Source organism: Bos mutus, chromosome 7, assembly GCF_027580195.1.
Source record: "Bos mutus isolate GX-2022 chromosome 7, NWIPB_WYAK_1.1, whole genome shotgun sequence".
Classification (NCBI taxonomy): Eukaryota; Metazoa; Chordata; class Mammalia; order Artiodactyla; family Bovidae; genus Bos; species Bos mutus.
In genome coordinates, this window is record NC_091623.1 from 60765408 (window position 1) to 60782244 (window position 16837).

A 16837-nucleotide genomic window follows, 5' to 3' on the forward strand; every position below is an offset into this window, starting at 1 on the left:
GCTTTTCTCCTGTTCTTCAAATTCACCTGTGGGAGAGAGACCCTCCCTAATCATCCCAGCCAATTTACCCGCCAAACACAACACACCACGTTTTCTTCATAGTGCTTGCCATTGAGTAAAATCTGTTCATTTATATACTAGTTTGTGGCTCAGAGGGTAAAGCGTCTGCCTGCAATGCGGGAGACCCGCGTTCGATCCCTGGGTCAGGAAGATCCCCTGGAGAAGGAAACGGCAACCCACTCCAGTATTCTTGCCTGGAGAATCCCATGGACAGAGGAGCCTGGTAGGCTACAGTTCATGGGGTCACAAAGAGTCGGACACGACTGAGCGACTTCACTCACTCACTAGTTTACAGTGTACCGCAATACAAGGTAATGAGAGCAAACATTTCCCTTTATAGTTGGCGTGCATATTCGTTGACTACTAGGCACCTGCTGTGAACAAAAATCTGTGAATTATACTTTACTCTGATGGACTGAATGAATAAAATAATTCACTTGTTGGAGGATGGATGAGTAAAGAAAATAAATAACAGTTGCTCGAATTCAAAGATAGTCTATGATGCTCCAGGCGCCAGATACCCAAACGCAGCTGCACCACGTGGCCCACTCGGCACCACGTGAAGACTCAGCCAACCCACAAGAATCCTCCACCGTCCCATGATGCACCACTCCATTCCCGCTGTAGAGGACAAGTCAGTCCTGATTTCCGGCCTCCATTCGCTCGCAGTGGTTGGTTGCCCTAACGACTAGCTTGTCCCAGCCTCTAAAGTGCGTCACTTCCCCTTATGCCAGCCTTGATAATTGGCGCGCCTGCGCAGAATGAAAGCCAGGCGGTCTGCGCAGGCGTCTCAGTTGGGGGGGGGGCGGTACAGGGAGGCGCCGTGGTGCGCAGGCGCAGCCGTCGGTGGGTCCCGGGTTCGGCTGCGGGAGAGGTGAGTCGGGGGGTTCGGCGCAGGTCCGAATGGGCCTGAGGTCCGCAGTTCGGGGCGTCTGGGGCTTCTGGGGCTCCTGTGCCCGTAGGAAGACGTCGGTCCGGGACCGGGGTCGCCATGATTTGCGGAGTGCTGTGAGTGGGCGGCGCGGAGGGGAAACTGAGGCCAGACCGCGTCGGGCAAGCCCTTGGCTGCCCAGGTTTCCTTCCTCTGGACTCCAGGCCTATGAAATGCGAATTAGGAGGCCCGGGGGTGGATAGCGGGAGGCATAGCGCCCCGCACGCAGTGAGCACTTGCTGGGTGTCCGCTGTGTCCCGGAAACATGGTCTTTTTGAATCGGGGCCCCGGTCCTTGGGGTTCAAGTCGGGGCTCCCTGACCCGGCTCCTCCACTGTCCACCTGGGTGACCTTGACCAGCCTCTTGGCTTCTCGGAGCCTGTTTCCCCCTCCAGATAACGGGCGTCGTCACAGTCCCTGCATGGGGTAGGGGGACTTCCGAGAGGACTAAAGCCGCAGGGCCCCCAGCGCGAAGTGACAGCTCCAAGAGATCAGCAGCGGTTAGTCCAATTTCACGAGGACGACCTCTGCCTGTTGTGCCGGAGACGGGGGCGAAATCTGGCGCTAAGGACCGGCTCGTCCACCTCTCGCTGGCTCTGTGAGCTTGGGCAAGTCGCTTGCCCTCTCCACGACCCTTTCCTGCCACGAATAGGGGCTGTAGAAGTATGTCTCTTAGGGTCTTTATGAGGTTAAGTACACGTGGAACCCTCTTTCATTAGGTTCTTGCTACTTGTCTAGAGCTTCCTAGAGGACAGATGGTTTTGTTATCAGATGCCAGGAAATGCGTGAGCACTCTGCATCTCCGCCCAGCAACGTTTCCCATTTTCTTTTGTTTCTCTCTCTGGTTATTTGTTTTGTCTGCTTTTCCTCTTCCTAGGCCAGGCATTCTGTCCTCAAAGGGAACACGGGGCCATGTCTGGGGACGTCTATGGCTGTCACAACCAGGGGCGCTCCTGGTATCAAGGGGGTGGTGACCAGGGATGCTGCTCCACAATCCACAGGATGGCCCCACGGAGAACAGTCTGGCCCTCAATGTCCACAGTGCTAAAGTACGTCCTACCTCAGACTAGTGGTTTTTCACCCGTGCTGTCCAGAAGGGGTGAAGGGTGTGAACCCCCAAGAAATCACATGCAAGGTTTGGTGTGGGTGTCCACATTTGTGGGTGAGGAAAGGGTATTTTGGAGTTTGGAGCTCTAGGAATCAGGTTGCGCAGGTTCAAAACTGCAGATATGCATCTTCCCTGGATGACCTTGGAGGTTGCTCCCATGCCTCTGGGCCTCAGTTTTTTATGCTGTACAGTGGGAGTTTGATTAAACAAACGGTGACCAGGGGGCCAAATCCCACTGCAGCCTCTTTTGGCGGGGAGGGATCTAGTTCCCTGACCAGGGATCGAACCAGGATCCCCTGCATTGGGAACATGGAGGCTTAGCCACTGGACCACAGGGAAGTCCCTGCAGCCTGTTGTGAATGAGGTTTTGTGGGATAGAGCCCACTGGATCACACACATGTTACCTGGCACCTGGGAAGCTGAACGTCCTCAGCCTGGCCCTTTTCAGAAGATGTTTGCTGACCCTTGAAATAAGCAAGTGTGGGTAGAGTATACAGCTCAGGTTTGTAAGTGCGGGGCACTCCAAGGATTTCATTCAGGGCTTTATAATTAAGTCTTCCTGGAAGGGTAAGTGGCCCTAAATTGGGTTAAGCACTGCCCTGTATTGAGAGCTATAGTCTTTTCTATACATTTTTGTTATTGTTTGTTTATTTTTGGCTGCACTGAGTCTTTGTTGCTATGCATGCGCTTTCTCTAGTTGCAGATAGCGGGAGTTCTCTCTAGTTGTGGTGTGTGGGCTTCTCATTGTGGTGGCTTCCCTTGTTGCAGAGCCAGGGCTCTAGGGCACCTGGGCTTCAGTAGTTGCCGTTCACAGGCGCAGTTGTTACGGTGCTTGGGCTTAGCTGCCCAGCCACATGTGGTATCTTCCCGGACCAGGGATCGAACCCATGTCCCCTGCATTGGCAGGTAGATTCTTAACCACTGGACACCCAGGGCATTCCTGAGACTGGGGTGTTTTTAGTGAGAAAATGGAAAGGTGGATGGAGAGCCAGCAGGGCTTCTGAAGGCACCGGGAGGAACTGGCACTGGGTCCCTGGCCTCAGCCACACCCCAGGGCCATTGTCCATTCCCGGCCAGTCTCCTGCTTGCACCCCATGCCTGCAGCCAGTGCCCCTGCAGCCTTCTGGGCCTCACAAAGCCCTTGCTGTTCTTGTGAGAGAGAACGGTCCTGCTGAGGATTCTGTTCCCCAGCCAAAGCCTGACAAGTCAGAATTGTTCCCGAGCCCCTGGTGCCCAGTAGCAGCTGAGGAAGAGCATGTGCCAGCGTTTCTGTACTCACTTTGCTGGGAGCAGGAAGGTGATGTGGGCCATTCAGAGGGAGGAGAGTGGCCACTCGCATGGACTGCCTGTGTCCAACAGGTGCCAGTCCCACTGCAGACTCGCAGTCTCTTGTCTGCAGTCCTGAAACCCAGCGTGCATGTGTGCTGAGTTGCTTCAGTCGTGTCTGATTCTTTGCAACCCTGTGGACTGTAGCTCTCTGGGCTTCTCTGTCCATGGGACTCTCCAGGCAAGAATACTGGCATGGGTTGCTGTGCCCTCCTCCAGGGGATCTTCCCGACCCAGGGATTGAACCTGCATCTCTTCTGTCTCCTGCATTGGCAGGTGTGTTCTTTACCATTTGAGCCACCTGGGAAGCCCTGTGTAACCCAAAATACTTGGCGAATGCAGGATTTGCTGAAAGTTCACAGCCGAGTCATTTGGCCAGAAAATCTGCCCTTTATTTTTCCCACTTGGTGTGTATCAGTGACTTTCAGCTGGGGGTTTGGTGACGTCTAGAGACTTTTGTGATTGGCAACACCCTGGGTAGGGTGGGGGGATTTTCCTGGGATCGAGGGTGTGAGGGAGAGGGATGCTGCCCCATCCCAGCTCCCAGGATGCCCCCTGCACAGTGACCTGAACCCTTGTCAGCTATGCCGCGGGGGAGGGCCCCTGCACTCACATTTGAGAAAAATACTGCGTTTGATGCCTGCTCACACTGGACACCACAATAAATTCCCGATGGTCAGACAGTATGAACAGGAGGGCCCCAGTGTCACCTCCCCACAGTGGGTCACCTCCCCGCCCTTCCACTCAGGTGTGTATTTAAATATTATCAGGGTCCCAGGACCTCAAAGGTCACATGGTGATGGAACCCAGTCTTGTCCCATCCCACCCCACGCCCTCTCCCAGAAGATGGATGCAGAGGGTGCTATTAAACACCCTTCAGTGCACATTCTCCCCAGCCCCCCATGTCTGTAGAGCCTGGGGGAGACATCTGCATGAGGTGCTAGAATCTCCCTGCAGCCTCCATTACCCTGTTTTATAGGAGAGAGTGAGGACATCCACTGGGCGCCCTTCAGATGGGGCGCAGAGCATCTCAGCCCTGAGGCAGCGGGTGACAAGGAGCTGGCCTCAGATGGAGACTGCTGGACCTGAGGCATTAAGATTGTAGGGCCTAGCATCATCCCTGGGTGGGCTCCAGGGCCCTGGTATTGGCGCTCAGTATGTCAGATTGGGGACCAAACCTTGGGATAAGGTCCTGTCATAGACCAGAAGAAGCCCTGGAAGTGGGAAACCAGGCATCAGTGGCCTCAAGGGAGGCATCTGTCAGGGGAGAGGGCTGTTAGCAGCACATGCGAAGGTCCTGGGGTATGGTGGGGGGTGGGGCTGGAAGAACTGAGAGTGTGCAGGGAACACATGTGACTTTGTCTCTGAATTCCCTGGACCCCCAGCAACCCCTCAGAGTCACTCCCTCCATCCTTACAGCTTGCTCACATAGACATCAGGTTGCCCTTTATTTTCTTAAGTAAATGCCTGTTGTCACAGAGGCCACATTTATTCCCTGGAAGGGAAAGCAGACCCCCCGCCCCGTACCCTCCCAGCCCAGCATGAATCTCAGTGACCTAGTGCTGCCTCCCATGGGTATGACGGGGGGCCATGCCCCAAAGTGCTGCCTGGAACACATGTGGGAGCCCCAGCTACCCAGTCCTGTGACATTACCATGTCACCTTGACATGTGATCCCCTCTGGGAGACCCTGACACCCTTCTATCCAGTTCAGTGAGAAGTCAGCAGAGGGGTCGGGGGTGAGCTGGTAAACATGAAGGCCAGGTGGTAAATTCTCTGGGGTTTGGGGGCAGTGAGGAAAACCAAGCATATTATGGAGGCACTTCTGTAGCATATGAATGCAAAAGACATTTTTAGCTAAGTGGATGGCTGCCAGGTGTGGCCCTTGACCCTTGATTTAGAGCAGAATATACAAAAGGACTAGGGTCCTGGGGTCTCAGAGGTCTGCATCCTAAGAGGACCACTTTGAGTGTTGAAAACAAGTTTTTTTCTAATTACAGTAGAATACACATAATGTAAAATTCACCATCCTAACTATTTCAAAGTGCACAGTTCAGTGGCATAAAGCACATTCAACATTGTCATGCAACCATCCCCACCCTTATCTCCAGAACTTTCTCATCTTCCTGAACTGAACCTCTGACCTCATTAAACACTGACTGCACTCCCCTAGCCCCTGGCCCCACTATCTACTTCCTGTCTCTATGGATCTGACTCCTCCAGGGACCTCCTATGAGTAGAGCAAAACAGTATTTGTTCTTCTGTGTCTGCTTCTCTCACTGAGCATCATATCTTCAAGGTCTGTCCAGGTTGTAGCAGGTGTCAGAACCTCCTTTCTTTTTAAGGCTGAGTAATATTCCACTATGTGGATGGACCACACTTATTGACCCATCGTCCATCCACTGACATTGGGTTGTGTCCGCCTTTTGGCTGTGGTGAATGAAGCTGCTGTTTGCAAAACAAATACCTGTGAAAACCAGGTGGTGAAGATTGGGAAGACAGGGAAGCCTGGTGTGCTGCAATCCATGGAGTCGCAAAGAGTAGGACACGACTGAGCAACTGAACTGAAAAACCAGAACGTAGTTGACATTTTGGGTGGCAGCTCACTGGTTCAGCTGGGGAATATGACTCAGTGTTGGGGGTTTCACTGTCCTCTGAGCACGTGAGCTGTGTGGGTTGGTCTCCATGGCCCCTGTGTTGTTCCTAAGATCCTGTGGCTGCAGTGCTGGCCATCTGCCCTCTGTGCCCTGGCCCATCCTGACCTTAGACCTCCCGGTTCCAGGGATACGCTTGAGCCAAAGGCACTTGCTTGGTAAAGGCTCATTGTGTCCAGAAATGGGGGAGGAAAGTCATTCCACTTCCCCCACCCTGAAGAGGTTTGGGGAGTGGGATGGTGGCCAAGATGCCCTGTCCAGCTGCATAAAACACCGCTTCTTCAAGTTCACTTTTTAGAAATTGAGATATTCACATCCTATAAAATTGAGTAGACTTCAGTACATTCACAGTGCTGTGCAGCTGTCACCTCTACTTCCAGAACATTCCGAAAGAAGCCCCAGTCGCTGACAACCGGGGACCCACTCTCTGTGTCTGTGGATTTGCCTGTTCTGGACATTTCCCATCAGTGGAATCGCACATTGTGTGGCCTTTTGTGTCTGCTTTCTCTCCTTTCTTTAAACTGTCAATGATGTAGTTTTCTGCAAACCGGAAACAGGGCCCTAAGTGCCTCCAGGGTCACATGTCTTGAACCTGAGGGCCGAGGGTGGATAGCACCCGCCTGCTCTCAGCCAGTGTGCAAACCCTGGGGCTTAGGACTTGCTCTAGTTTGATTTACCTGTCACTGACCAGTGATGGGTTAGTGATAAGTCGGCTGGGAGGCTGCCCCTCGATTTCTAGGCCACGCAGGCTCTTCACCCCATGGGAGCATGTTAGGGGAACCAGGATATTTCACACTGCACATCCCAGCTGCCAGGTCAGCCCTCTGCAGCCCTGGCAAACATGGGCTGCCCCCTCTGAGCCTGTTTACTCTCTGACTGGGAGGTGGTCCCCTGCAGGGGGCAAAGCTGCAGGGATGTGAAGTACCTGGCACATCATGGCACTGTGGGGGCCTGCCTTCCCAGCCATGACAACCATAAGTGTCACCAGGGTGTCCCGGGAATGGTCACACAAAGCCTAGGAATACAGCAGGGTGTGCTGGAACCCAGAGGAGGCCCTTGGGCGGCCTGGAAGGGAGGCAGTCAGTGCCCTCTGGGCCTTTGGTCTGCTCAGGCCCACCAGCTGGTCCTGTCTGACCCTCATGGACAGTGCTTGTTCCCCCAATGTTTGGGACTTGGAATGTCAGAATGTTTTCTTGTCCTGAGTGTAGAGAAGCAGCAGGTAGGGTTGTGGCCCACCCTCTGTGTCCCTGGGGAGCCCTGTGTATCCCATCCAGCTGGTGAGGAGTGACGACCACTGGGCCCAGGGCCATGTCACCCTGAGGCAGGAATCAGGCAGGACTGCCAGGGGCTCTGGGTGGCCTCAGTGTCCCCTATGTGAAATGAGGAGAATTAACTTTCCTGCCTCTCTCGTTGAGCAGATACAGCTAGCCAGTGAGTTCAAGTGGCTCCTGCAGGGTGGGGTGTGTTGGGGCCTGGATGGTCTGGGGCAAGAGGTGCACGATGGTGGATGTAGGGGCAGAAGGGGAAAGGCCTGGCTGTCCCTGCCACCCTGTCCTCATGCCCTGAACCATGTCCGCAGATCCTGAAGCCCCCAGGCCTGTCTCCTTCTATGTCTGCAGGTCCTGAAGCTCCCAGGCGTGTGTCCTCCCACCTCACGATGGACAACAAGAAGCGTCTGGCCTACGCCATCATCCGCTTCCTGCACGACCAGCTCCGGCATGGGGAGCTCTCATCTGATGCCCAGGAAAGCCTGGAAGGTATGTGGGGGGTCACTGGTCTCCCTCCCTCCTTGGAGCTTGGGTCCTCTGCCCCCTGCTGCCAGCTACTTTCCCCCATCCTCCTCCTTCCTTCCCCCATCAGTGCCCAGGAGCTTTGTGGGGTGAGTGTGATGGGCCGGTCCCCGTCCTCTTTCACAGGGAGGGACGCTGGGCCCCCTGCTGGTTTTCTGTCACTTGCTCTTACAGTCAGGCACAGCCCCCTAGGGTTCTGAATCCCCCCCCGAATGTGTGTCCCTATCCACCAAAGATGGAAATGAGGCTGAGGACCCCAGGCCAGACCCAGCAGTCAGACCACCTGGGCGGCCCCAGCATTGTGACCCCACAGACAGCCCTGAGGTCACCATCTGCTCCCTGCTAGGCAGGGATAGCACTGTCCCCTCTCCTCCCAGCCTCATGGAGGGGTAGGTCCGTCCTCCACTTCCCCGAGGAATCAGAACCACAACCGATGCATTCCGAGGCCTTGGCAAGCTGGCCCAAGAAGGGAAGCTCGAATCTTGCCTGCCAAGATCGCAGTCTCGGGGCTGAGGTCAGCAGAGTGCACCTCCATTCCCCTGGCAGTTGCCATCCAGTGCCTGGAGACCGCTTTTGGGGTGACGGTGGAGGACAGTGACCTCGCGCTCCCCCAGACTCTTCCGGAAATATTTGAAGCAGCTGCTGCGGGCAAGGTGAGCCTTCAGGTCCCACGGGACCATGGATCGGTCGCAGAACAAGGGCCTGAGTCACCCCCAGAGGCATGAAGGGTGCTGAGCTGGGTGGGGCAGGGGGACGGTGGTTTCCTACTGCCTCTCCAGCAACTCAATTTCGCTTTGGGGACAGGAGCTGCCGCCAGATCTGAGGAGCCCCCAGGAAACCCCGCCTTCGGAGGAGGACTCGGCCGAGGCAGAACGCCTCAAAACTGAAGGTGAGGAGCGCCCCACAACCTGGTCTCCAGATGCTGCAGGAAGTAGAAGCCAGCCGGTCCGTCAGAGTAGATGGCGAGCCAGCCTTGGAGTAGGGGTCAGGGGCTTCTGCATGGATGTGGAGACATAGAGAAGTCAGACCCTCAGTGGGAGGGATGTAAATGGCAAGGCCACTGTGGACCTTCCCAAGTGGTTAGAGTGACCACATGACCCAGTGGGTCCTCCCAGGGGTATGCCCAGAAGGTGTGCAAACACATCCACAAAGGTGCTTGTGCACTTGTGCTCATAGCGGAAACCATTGCCTATCAGCCGATGAGTGGCTGCACACGTGTGGTCTCTCCACACTCGGGAATGTCACTTAGTCCCAGAAAGCGGTGAAGCACTGACACTCGCTACCACGTGGACAGACCCTGAGGACACGATGCTCAGTGAGAGAAGCAGACATGGAAGGACACACAGGGTGTGATTCCACTGATGGGAAATGTGCAGAGCAGGCCGATCCGCAGACACAGAGAGTAGGTTCCTGGTTGTCAGGGACTGGGGAGTGGTAACAGCTGTTGGTGCTTATGTTCAGCTGATGGAGTGTACTGGAGTTAGTGGTGATGATTGGGCCACTCTGCACATACTAAAAACTGCAGAATTATATAGTTTTAAAGGGTAGGATTGTGGTATATGAATTCCATCTCATTAAAACTGGGCTGTTTCTGAAGGAACGAGCAAGAGTGATGGCATTTGAGGCTTAGCTTCCCAAATGGCGCAGCCAGGGCCACGACAGTTGGCACCAGCCTGACCTGTGTTTGAGTGTCACGTCCTGGGCCCTAAAACCCCATCCCCTCACAGGGAAGCCAAGAGAGCCAAGAAGGCTGCCTCCGACCCCAGGATGGATGTATCCTTTCCTTTTTCTTTAGGAAATGAGCAGATGAAAGTAGAGAACTTCGAGGCCGCTGTGCACTTCTACGGGAAAGCCATCGAGCTGAACCCTGCCAATGCCGTCTACTTCTGTAACAGGTGCAACCTGGAGTATAGGGGAGGAGGGAGTTGCTGGCAGGGGCCTGGGCAGGCTGTGGGAGAGAATGGGGAGAGTGGTCACACCCAAGGCTGGGATGGCGATGCCTCAGCTGCCATCCTAAATGACACACCTGGCTGGGTAGGTAGCCAGGCGTGAGTGAGCATGAGCAGGTACCAAGCATGGGCACTCAGCTTGCCAGGGCCTCCCACTCTCGGCGACCCTGCCTCTGCCCCACCAGGTAGCCAGGGAGACCGGGCAAGGGGCTGCGAGGAGGAGCTAGCTCCCCGACCTTTCTGCTTGTCCTCCCCCAGAGCCGCAGCCTACAGCAAACTGGGGAACTATGCAGGGGCAGTGCAGGACTGCGAGCGGGCCATCTGCATAGACCCGTCCTACAGCAAGGCCTATGGCAGAATGGGGTGAGTGTGCCTGCCCATCCACCCCGCGGACACCTTCTGCCCGGGGCGCTTGTGTTAGGGACAGAGCCCCACACCATCCCAAGTCCAGGCTGACACCTGAGCTTCTGACCCCCTGGCGTAAGTCACAGTTCTTATGACCCCTCCCTGGGTTCAGTGATTCCCCATGAGGCTCACAAAAGTCAGGAGGACATGTCATTTAGGTGATTTTTCTTTTTTTAATATCTCTTTGGCTGTAATGGGTCTTAGTTGTGGCACATGGGGTCTTTTAGTTGTGAATTCTCAGTTGGGGCATGTGGGATCTAGTTCCTGGACTAGGGATCAAACCCAGGTCCTTTGCATTGAGAGTTCGCCGTCTCAGCCACTAGACTATCAGGAAATTCCTGTGTCATTTAGTTTAATCAGCTTTTTGTGAAGAAACAGATGGACAGCAGATGCAGAGACATGGAGGGCGAGGCTGGGGAGGGTCCCAGGCAGAGTATCTCTCCTCATGGGGTTCAGGGTGCACCCCACCTGGCACTCGGGGGGGTCATCAGTGGAGGTGGGTTTTATAACTGTCTCTAGCACTTCCCTCTGTGGATGTTGGGGGTGGCTGGCTGGTGTCCTGGCCTGCAGCCCATCCTGAGGCGCCTCCTTGGCATGAACTCCCGGGTAGTCCCGGGATGCACCTGAGACCAGCTCTGCCAAGCAGGGAGGTAGGGTTCTGACCCCCCACCACGAGAACTGGGGCTGCCTCCCAGACCCTCCCCCATGCCCTCCGTCCCTCCATCTGCAGCCTGGCACTATCCAGCCTGAACAAGCACACGGAGGCCGTGGCCTACTACAGAAAGGCCCTGGAGCTGGATCCCGACAATGAGACCTACAAGTCCAACCTCAAGGTGGCTGAGCTGCGGCTGAGAGAGGCACCCAGTCCTGTGAGTCCCGTGGGACAGTGATTGGGGGTGGGGCAGCTGGGTTGGAGGGCAAGGCCAGAGCTGGGTGTGGAGACCCTCTGGTGCTGGGGGCTGGTCCTCTGTTCAGCGGGGTCCTGTCCTGAGAGAAGGGGCTGATCCCGGAAACAGAAGGGGGCGTGTCACCCAGGGAAGCCACCCCTCGGGGTGGGGACGAGCCTATCAGTGGTTCCCTGGGCAGGAGTCAGCCCTCAGGGCCAGCAGGCTCGGGGTACCTAGTGTGAGTGATCTGAGGTGACCAGGGTGGGGACTGTGGCTCCAGCTGTGGGGGCCCCGTGAAGGAGGGGTCATGTTGGCCTGTGCTGGGAGGTGTGCAAGTGAAAGGTGCAGTCATGGACGAGTTGGTTACTGTCTCTAAGGACTTGCTACTCTCGGAGGACACTGTCCTTTCTCAGGCAGCTTCAAAGTAAAAGCTGAGGTTAACATGCTGAGCTCGTCCTGGGTGACCCACACGTGGTGCTTCCTTCTACAAAGCTCCCTCTGGCTGCAGGCCTGGACCGCCTGAGCTGAAGGGATGCCCAGGATTCCAGCACGCCCCCCATGGGAAACTTTACCCCTCACTTCCTGGGGACTAGCCTTCGAGGTCCTGTGTCCCGGCACCACTGACCAGGGTTTTTCTCATCCGCAGACGGGAGGTGTTGGCAGCTTTGACATCGCAGGCCTGCTGAACAACCCGAGCTTCATGAGCATGGTAATGGCCTCACCTGCCCCCGCTGCCCCTGCCTACGGTCAGAACAGCCACAGACGTCCCAGGGAGGGGGTACCTGCAGCACCCTCTGTCAGACTCCTCAATGTCAAGCACAGGGAGCAGACTGAGCCCCCTCTCCCAGCCCTGCACCCCATGCTGAGCCCCTTCTCAGTGTGAACACGATTACTACAGATGACTACACCTGCTCCCTGAGGTGCAGATGAGACTCGGCAGGGCGTGGGGGCCCCAGAGAAAGGCCACCTTCTGTGCAGAGGTGCGTGTTCTGCACAGGGTGTTCCCCGGGAGCAGGCGCCTGGCGTGTCCACATGCCTGTGCAGTTCCAGGTGGTCTTGCTGGTCCTCAGGGCTCACTGCTGGCTCCAGGGGCCCCAGGGTCTCAGACCATCAGGAAGAGGAGCCCCAGCTGCCAGAGAAATGTCTGTCCTGATGAGATGTGTCCGGCCTCCCATGTTGTAGCTGGGCCTCTGCTCTCATCCAGGGACAGATGGCCACAAGGCAGGAGGACACCCAGCCAGGGAACGCAGCTGGCAGTGGCCACTCCTTTGGCCTCGTCCATTGGGGTCAATGGTCACAGCCTCCCGAGGCTTTGTGCAGTGCTGTTAGTACCCAGCCATGCCTGGTGCTCGCACGACTGTGACCTGAGACAGCCACAAAGGGTGGTGGACGGTCCACGGCCAGGTGGTAGCGCTGTCTTGCCCTTTTTGGAAAGAGCCACAACCTGGAAGTCACCTCCCTGACCTCTGCTCATGTTTGTCTTAAAATTGGCCCAGAGGAGATCGTCCCAACTTGGCAGGGGAGGGGATCAGTGCAGGGGAGATAACAGGTGTCGTCGTTTATCCACAGAGGAGAACTGGGACCAACTCTTCTGGGGCGTCCCCATCTGGGGTGGTGATGAGGTGCCTGGAATCTCCTAAGATGAGAGTCCAGACAGGATGAAAGTAGGGAAGCGGGGGAGGGTTGCAGCGCATTATGGGTGGTGAGGCCTGGGGAAGAGGCAGGCAGGCGCTCCGGGTGCTAGACTGGAGGCCCATGGTGCTCACAGGGTAACCTTGTCAGTGGCAGGATGTGTTGGGAAGCCTGCCCCATCTGACAGGTCTGTTCTCTTCTTCAGGCATCAAACCTGATGAACAATCCCCAGGTTCAGCAGCTGTAAGTGACCACTGTTCTCCTTTGGGTCTTTCTGAAATATTTCTTTGGCTGTGGTTTTAGTTGCAGCACTCGGGATCTGCATCACGGCGTGTGGACTCTCAGTCGTTCCACTCGAGCTCAGTAGTTGCAGTGCGTGAGCTCAGTTGCTCCCTGGCATGTGGGATCTTACTTCCTCAGCAGGGATTGAACCTGCATCTCCTGGATTGCAAGGCAAATTCTTAGCTACTGGACCACTAGGGAAGTCCTTTCTTCTTTGGACCTTGTGGTTAAAAATTATTGTGGTAAAAGATGCATACAGTTTCCTATTTTAGCCATCTTAAGGTCTATAGTTCCATGGCATTAAGTACGCTTATAATGTCCTGTAGCTGGTCACTACAATCTAATTCCAGAACGTCCATCACCCCAAAATGAAGCCCCACCCCATGAGTGTGGTCTCCCAGCTCCTGACTACCAGTCACCCGTCTGTTGATCGGCCTGACAGTGTTTCACATCAGTGGACTCAGACATTCTATGGTCTTTTGTGTCACTGGCATGGCCTAGTGTCCCTGGAGGGCAGCACTGCCCCACTGAGAATCACTGTTTTTGAGTAAAAAATGGATGTTCCTGGGAAAGTTGGTGAAACTGACAGGTTGCAGTCAGAAGGGTGGGCTCAGGGGGAGTTGGGTCCCAGGGGACATCTCTTGCCAGCAGAGGGGAAGGGTTAAGCAGGGCCGCAGGGGGAAAAGGGGACTGAGCCGTCTTCAAGTCCAGGACTCTCTTTGCAGCATGTCTGGCATGATTTCGGGCGGCCACAACCCCCTGGGGACTCCCGGCACCAGCCCCTCGCAGAATGACCTGGCCAGTCTCATCCAGGCGTGAGTGGACCTGCCAGGCAGGGTTCCCGGGTGGGGTAGGGTCCAGGGTCCCCGGGTGCTCTGTGGAGCCTCATTCTCCAGGGAGTGGTCCCCCTGCCCTCCAGGGGCATGTCAGGTGGGGAGAGGTGGCTGGGTAGGTGCCTTGGACCTGGCTGAGCCCAGGCATGCCTCCCCTGCCCCCACCTGCAGGGGCCAGCAGTTTGCTCAGCAAATGCAGCAACAGAACCCAGAGTTGATAGAGCAGCTCCGCAGTCAGATCAGGAGTCGGACTCCCAGTGCCAGCAACGACGACCAGCAGGAGTGACCACCCCGTGAGTCCCCGGGGCTGGGGGGCACCTTGGGCCCTCAGGTCTCTTGCCAGGTGGTCCCACTCAGATGTTTCTCCCTCCAGCCTGCCCAGCGCCATCGGGTCCTTCCCGGCCAACAGGAAGCCTTCTTGACCTTTTCCGTCTCTTTCCATTGGATCGCCCACGAGAGAAAAAGAACTTGGACCTGCATGTTAAGCCAGATTTTTATGATGTTTACTTTTACCTCCTCCCCTCCCTCCCTTTTTGTACTCTCTCACGGCCCCCAGATCCTTCTTGAAACAGAGCCAGCAAGCTGTGAGTGCAGACCAGCACCCATCTCCCTCCTGGCCCCCTGCCCTGAAGACCTGGTCACTAAAGTATTTTCTAGAACATTCTGAGGTGGGGGTGGTCTTCTCACCGCTCTCCAAGAAGTGGCCCATGGGGTGCCGTGGCCCCGAAGCCCCTTCAGCCCCTGCCTGCCCCCCCAGTCTGTCTGCAGGGCCTCCCAGCCCCCAAGAAGCCGCTTTCTGAGTTGACTATGGCCTCCCTGGCCACCCCTGCTCGAACGAGCTCACTGCCAGCCAGCCTGGCCCAGCAGACCCGTGTTTTCACACAAGGAACTCCAGTTGCAAGTGCCCCGGAGGCAGTTTCTGCGTCCAGCGGGGGCTGAAGCAGACGTCTTGGATGCACACGACCCATTTCTGGGACTTGAATTCCAGTCCAGTGCTCGGATGGACTCGGGTCTGATCGCCATGCTTTTCTCAGTACTTAAAACCGACAGACTGCGAGGGGCCCTCTCGACCTTTGAGCTGGCTCCTGAGCCTGTCCCAGCCTGGCTGTGTATCCCAGCCACTGTCCTCTGTCCACAGGTGGTCCTGCTGGCCTGGCTTGCCTGCATCCTCAGCGGGCTCTCCTCCCACTTGGGGGTCGGGGCTATGGGGGTCCCTGATGGCCACCTGCCTGGGCCTGAGATCGCCAGGCAGCCACCGTGGATGTCCCTGCAGCTCAGGGCAGGGTGGAGAGGGTCCCTGGCACTGTGGCTCGTGCCACAATGTTGCGATGGGATTGCTGGAGGCTCCCTGGTGGTGTCAGGTCGTGTGGGAGGCGACACCGTACCAGTACTGTGTGTGTAGGTAACTCAGAGAGAGACAGCCCCACACACATCGCGCAAGGCATCCTAACTCATGAGTGCTACCATGGTGACAAGGTAACGTGTGGGGAATAAATAGACATCGTGACCTCTGCTGGCATCTGTGTGGACCTCTCAGTGCCGCTCTGCCCCCACCCCCTCACCTCCCAGAGCTTCCGGGAACCCCCAGCGTGGACCCTGCATGGGTCACCCTGAACCATTGACCCAGGTTGTGTGTGCCTTCCCTGTCACCTTGGAGACAATCTCACAAATTTAGTGGCCTTTAACCACACACAGTATTTCCATCCTGGAGGCCAGAAGTCAGACTGGGAACCCCCTTGGGCTAAATCCATGTGTTGATGGGTCTGGCTCACTCCCTGTCCAGAGGCTGACACGTGTGTAGGTGCAGGGGGTGTCAGGCCTGCACTCGACTCCCCCGGGTCGCTGGGCTGTGGAAATGCTTTTGGGCCATGCCACTTTCTTTGGCTGTGACCTCTGGCTTCCAGTGGGTGTCCTCATAGCCTCTAGTGACCTTGAGCTGCTGTGTCCTGCTGAGGTGACCTCCCCATGTTCCCTGCCACTTGGATGGTGGCTGGTAAGTCACGAAGTTCAGGAAGAAGAGGAGTCCATCCCCCATGCTACTGTGGGCATGAGAGCTCTATCAGAGCAAAGGAGAGGCAAGTCCTGGCTGTGTCCCACGGAAGGGTGGACTGGCATTTACGTCGCTCCAGCTACCTGCCTGAGGAAGTGGTCCCTCTTTAAAAACTGAGATAATAGACTTCCCTAGTGGTGCAGTGCTTAAGACTACCCACTCACTGCTGACGGCCTGGGTTCGATCCCTGCTCTGGGAACTAAGATCCAGCAAGCCATGAAGTGCCACCAAAAGCAGAAGTTGGCACAAACTCAGTGGTTCAGAACTGGTTCCTTCCCAGTGTCTGTGGGTCAGAAACCAGTGAGGCTCAGCTGGGGCCTCTGTTCAGGGTCTCAGCCAAGGCCTCATTCTTATCTGCCCATAGACCATCTGCAGTTTAGTCTTTACGGTGTGGTAAGTCAAGGCCTAACCTCCCTTAGCTCTGTGCCCCCAGGGCTTCCTGTATTCATTTCCTGGGGTTGTCCTCATACTGAAAGGTTGTTGTTGAATCACGCGAATACACCAGGATTCTTGGCCCCCGGAGGAGAAGAATTCAATCCGGGGCCAGAGACGAGGCTTGATCGCTCAGAGCTTTTGTGTAATAAAGTTTTATTAAAGTATAAAGGAGATAGAGAAAGCTTCTGACATAGGCATCAGAAGGGGGCAGAAAGAGTACCCCCTTGCTAGTGTTAACAATGAGGTTATATAATCCAAAGAATGTCTGGAGGTTGTAAAGACCTCATCAGACCCACTCCCATAATTTACATTTTAAGATAACACTGTCCTCAGGCAAGATACGTCCTTGTAAAGACCAGGTCTACTCCCATAATTAACATTTTAAGATAACAGAAGGTTGAATCCAAAGACTGTCCTTAGGCAGGATACATTATTGTTATATAATCTTAAGGAATGTGGAGAAAGAAAAGTTTGTCCTTTCTTCCTCCTTGGGAATT

The 16837-nt window shown here is 55.8% G+C and overlaps 1 protein-coding gene across 4 annotated transcripts; it reads left to right on the forward strand.

Moving 5' to 3' along the window:
- The first annotated feature begins 816 nt into the window (after window positions 1–816).
- Window positions 817–15374, forward strand: SGTA (small glutamine rich tetratricopeptide repeat co-chaperone alpha). 4 transcript variants are annotated; one of them, XM_014480827.2, is made up of 12 exons: window positions 817–934; window positions 7697–7834; window positions 8414–8520; window positions 8672–8756; window positions 9663–9762; window positions 10075–10179; window positions 10952–11090; window positions 11755–11817; window positions 12946–12983; window positions 13748–13837; window positions 14027–14148; window positions 14229–15374. In XM_014480827.2, the coding sequence occupies exons 2-11, from the start codon at window positions 7735–7737 to the stop codon at window positions 14139–14141; spliced, it is 942 nt and encodes a 313-aa protein (XP_014336313.2). In that variant the 5' UTR covers window positions 817–934; window positions 7697–7734; the 3' UTR covers window positions 14142–14148; window positions 14229–15374. The 4 variants fall into 4 exon arrangements, with proteins under 4 accessions (XP_014336313.2, XP_070230064.1, XP_070230065.1 ...); XM_070373963.1 differs by having other exon boundaries at window positions 14412–15374; XM_070373962.1 differs by lacking the exon at window positions 817–934 and adding an exon at window positions 1912–2039.
- Window positions 15375–16837: the final 1463 nt, after the last annotated feature.

Bases quoted from the DNA above. Each gene is read 5' to 3' on its own strand.
- SGTA (XM_014480827.2), top strand. From the start codon at position 7,735: ATGGACAACAAGAAGCGTCTGGCCTACGCCATCATCCGCTTCCTGCAC. The intron at 8,521-8,671 runs GTGAGCCTTCAG...CTTTGGGGACAG, and splicing joins AAGCAGCTGCTGCGGGCAAG to GAGCTGCCGCCAGATCTGAG. The intron at 10,180-10,951 runs GTGAGTGTGCCT...CTCCATCTGCAG, and splicing joins AAGGCCTATGGCAGAATGGG to CCTGGCACTATCCAGCCTGA.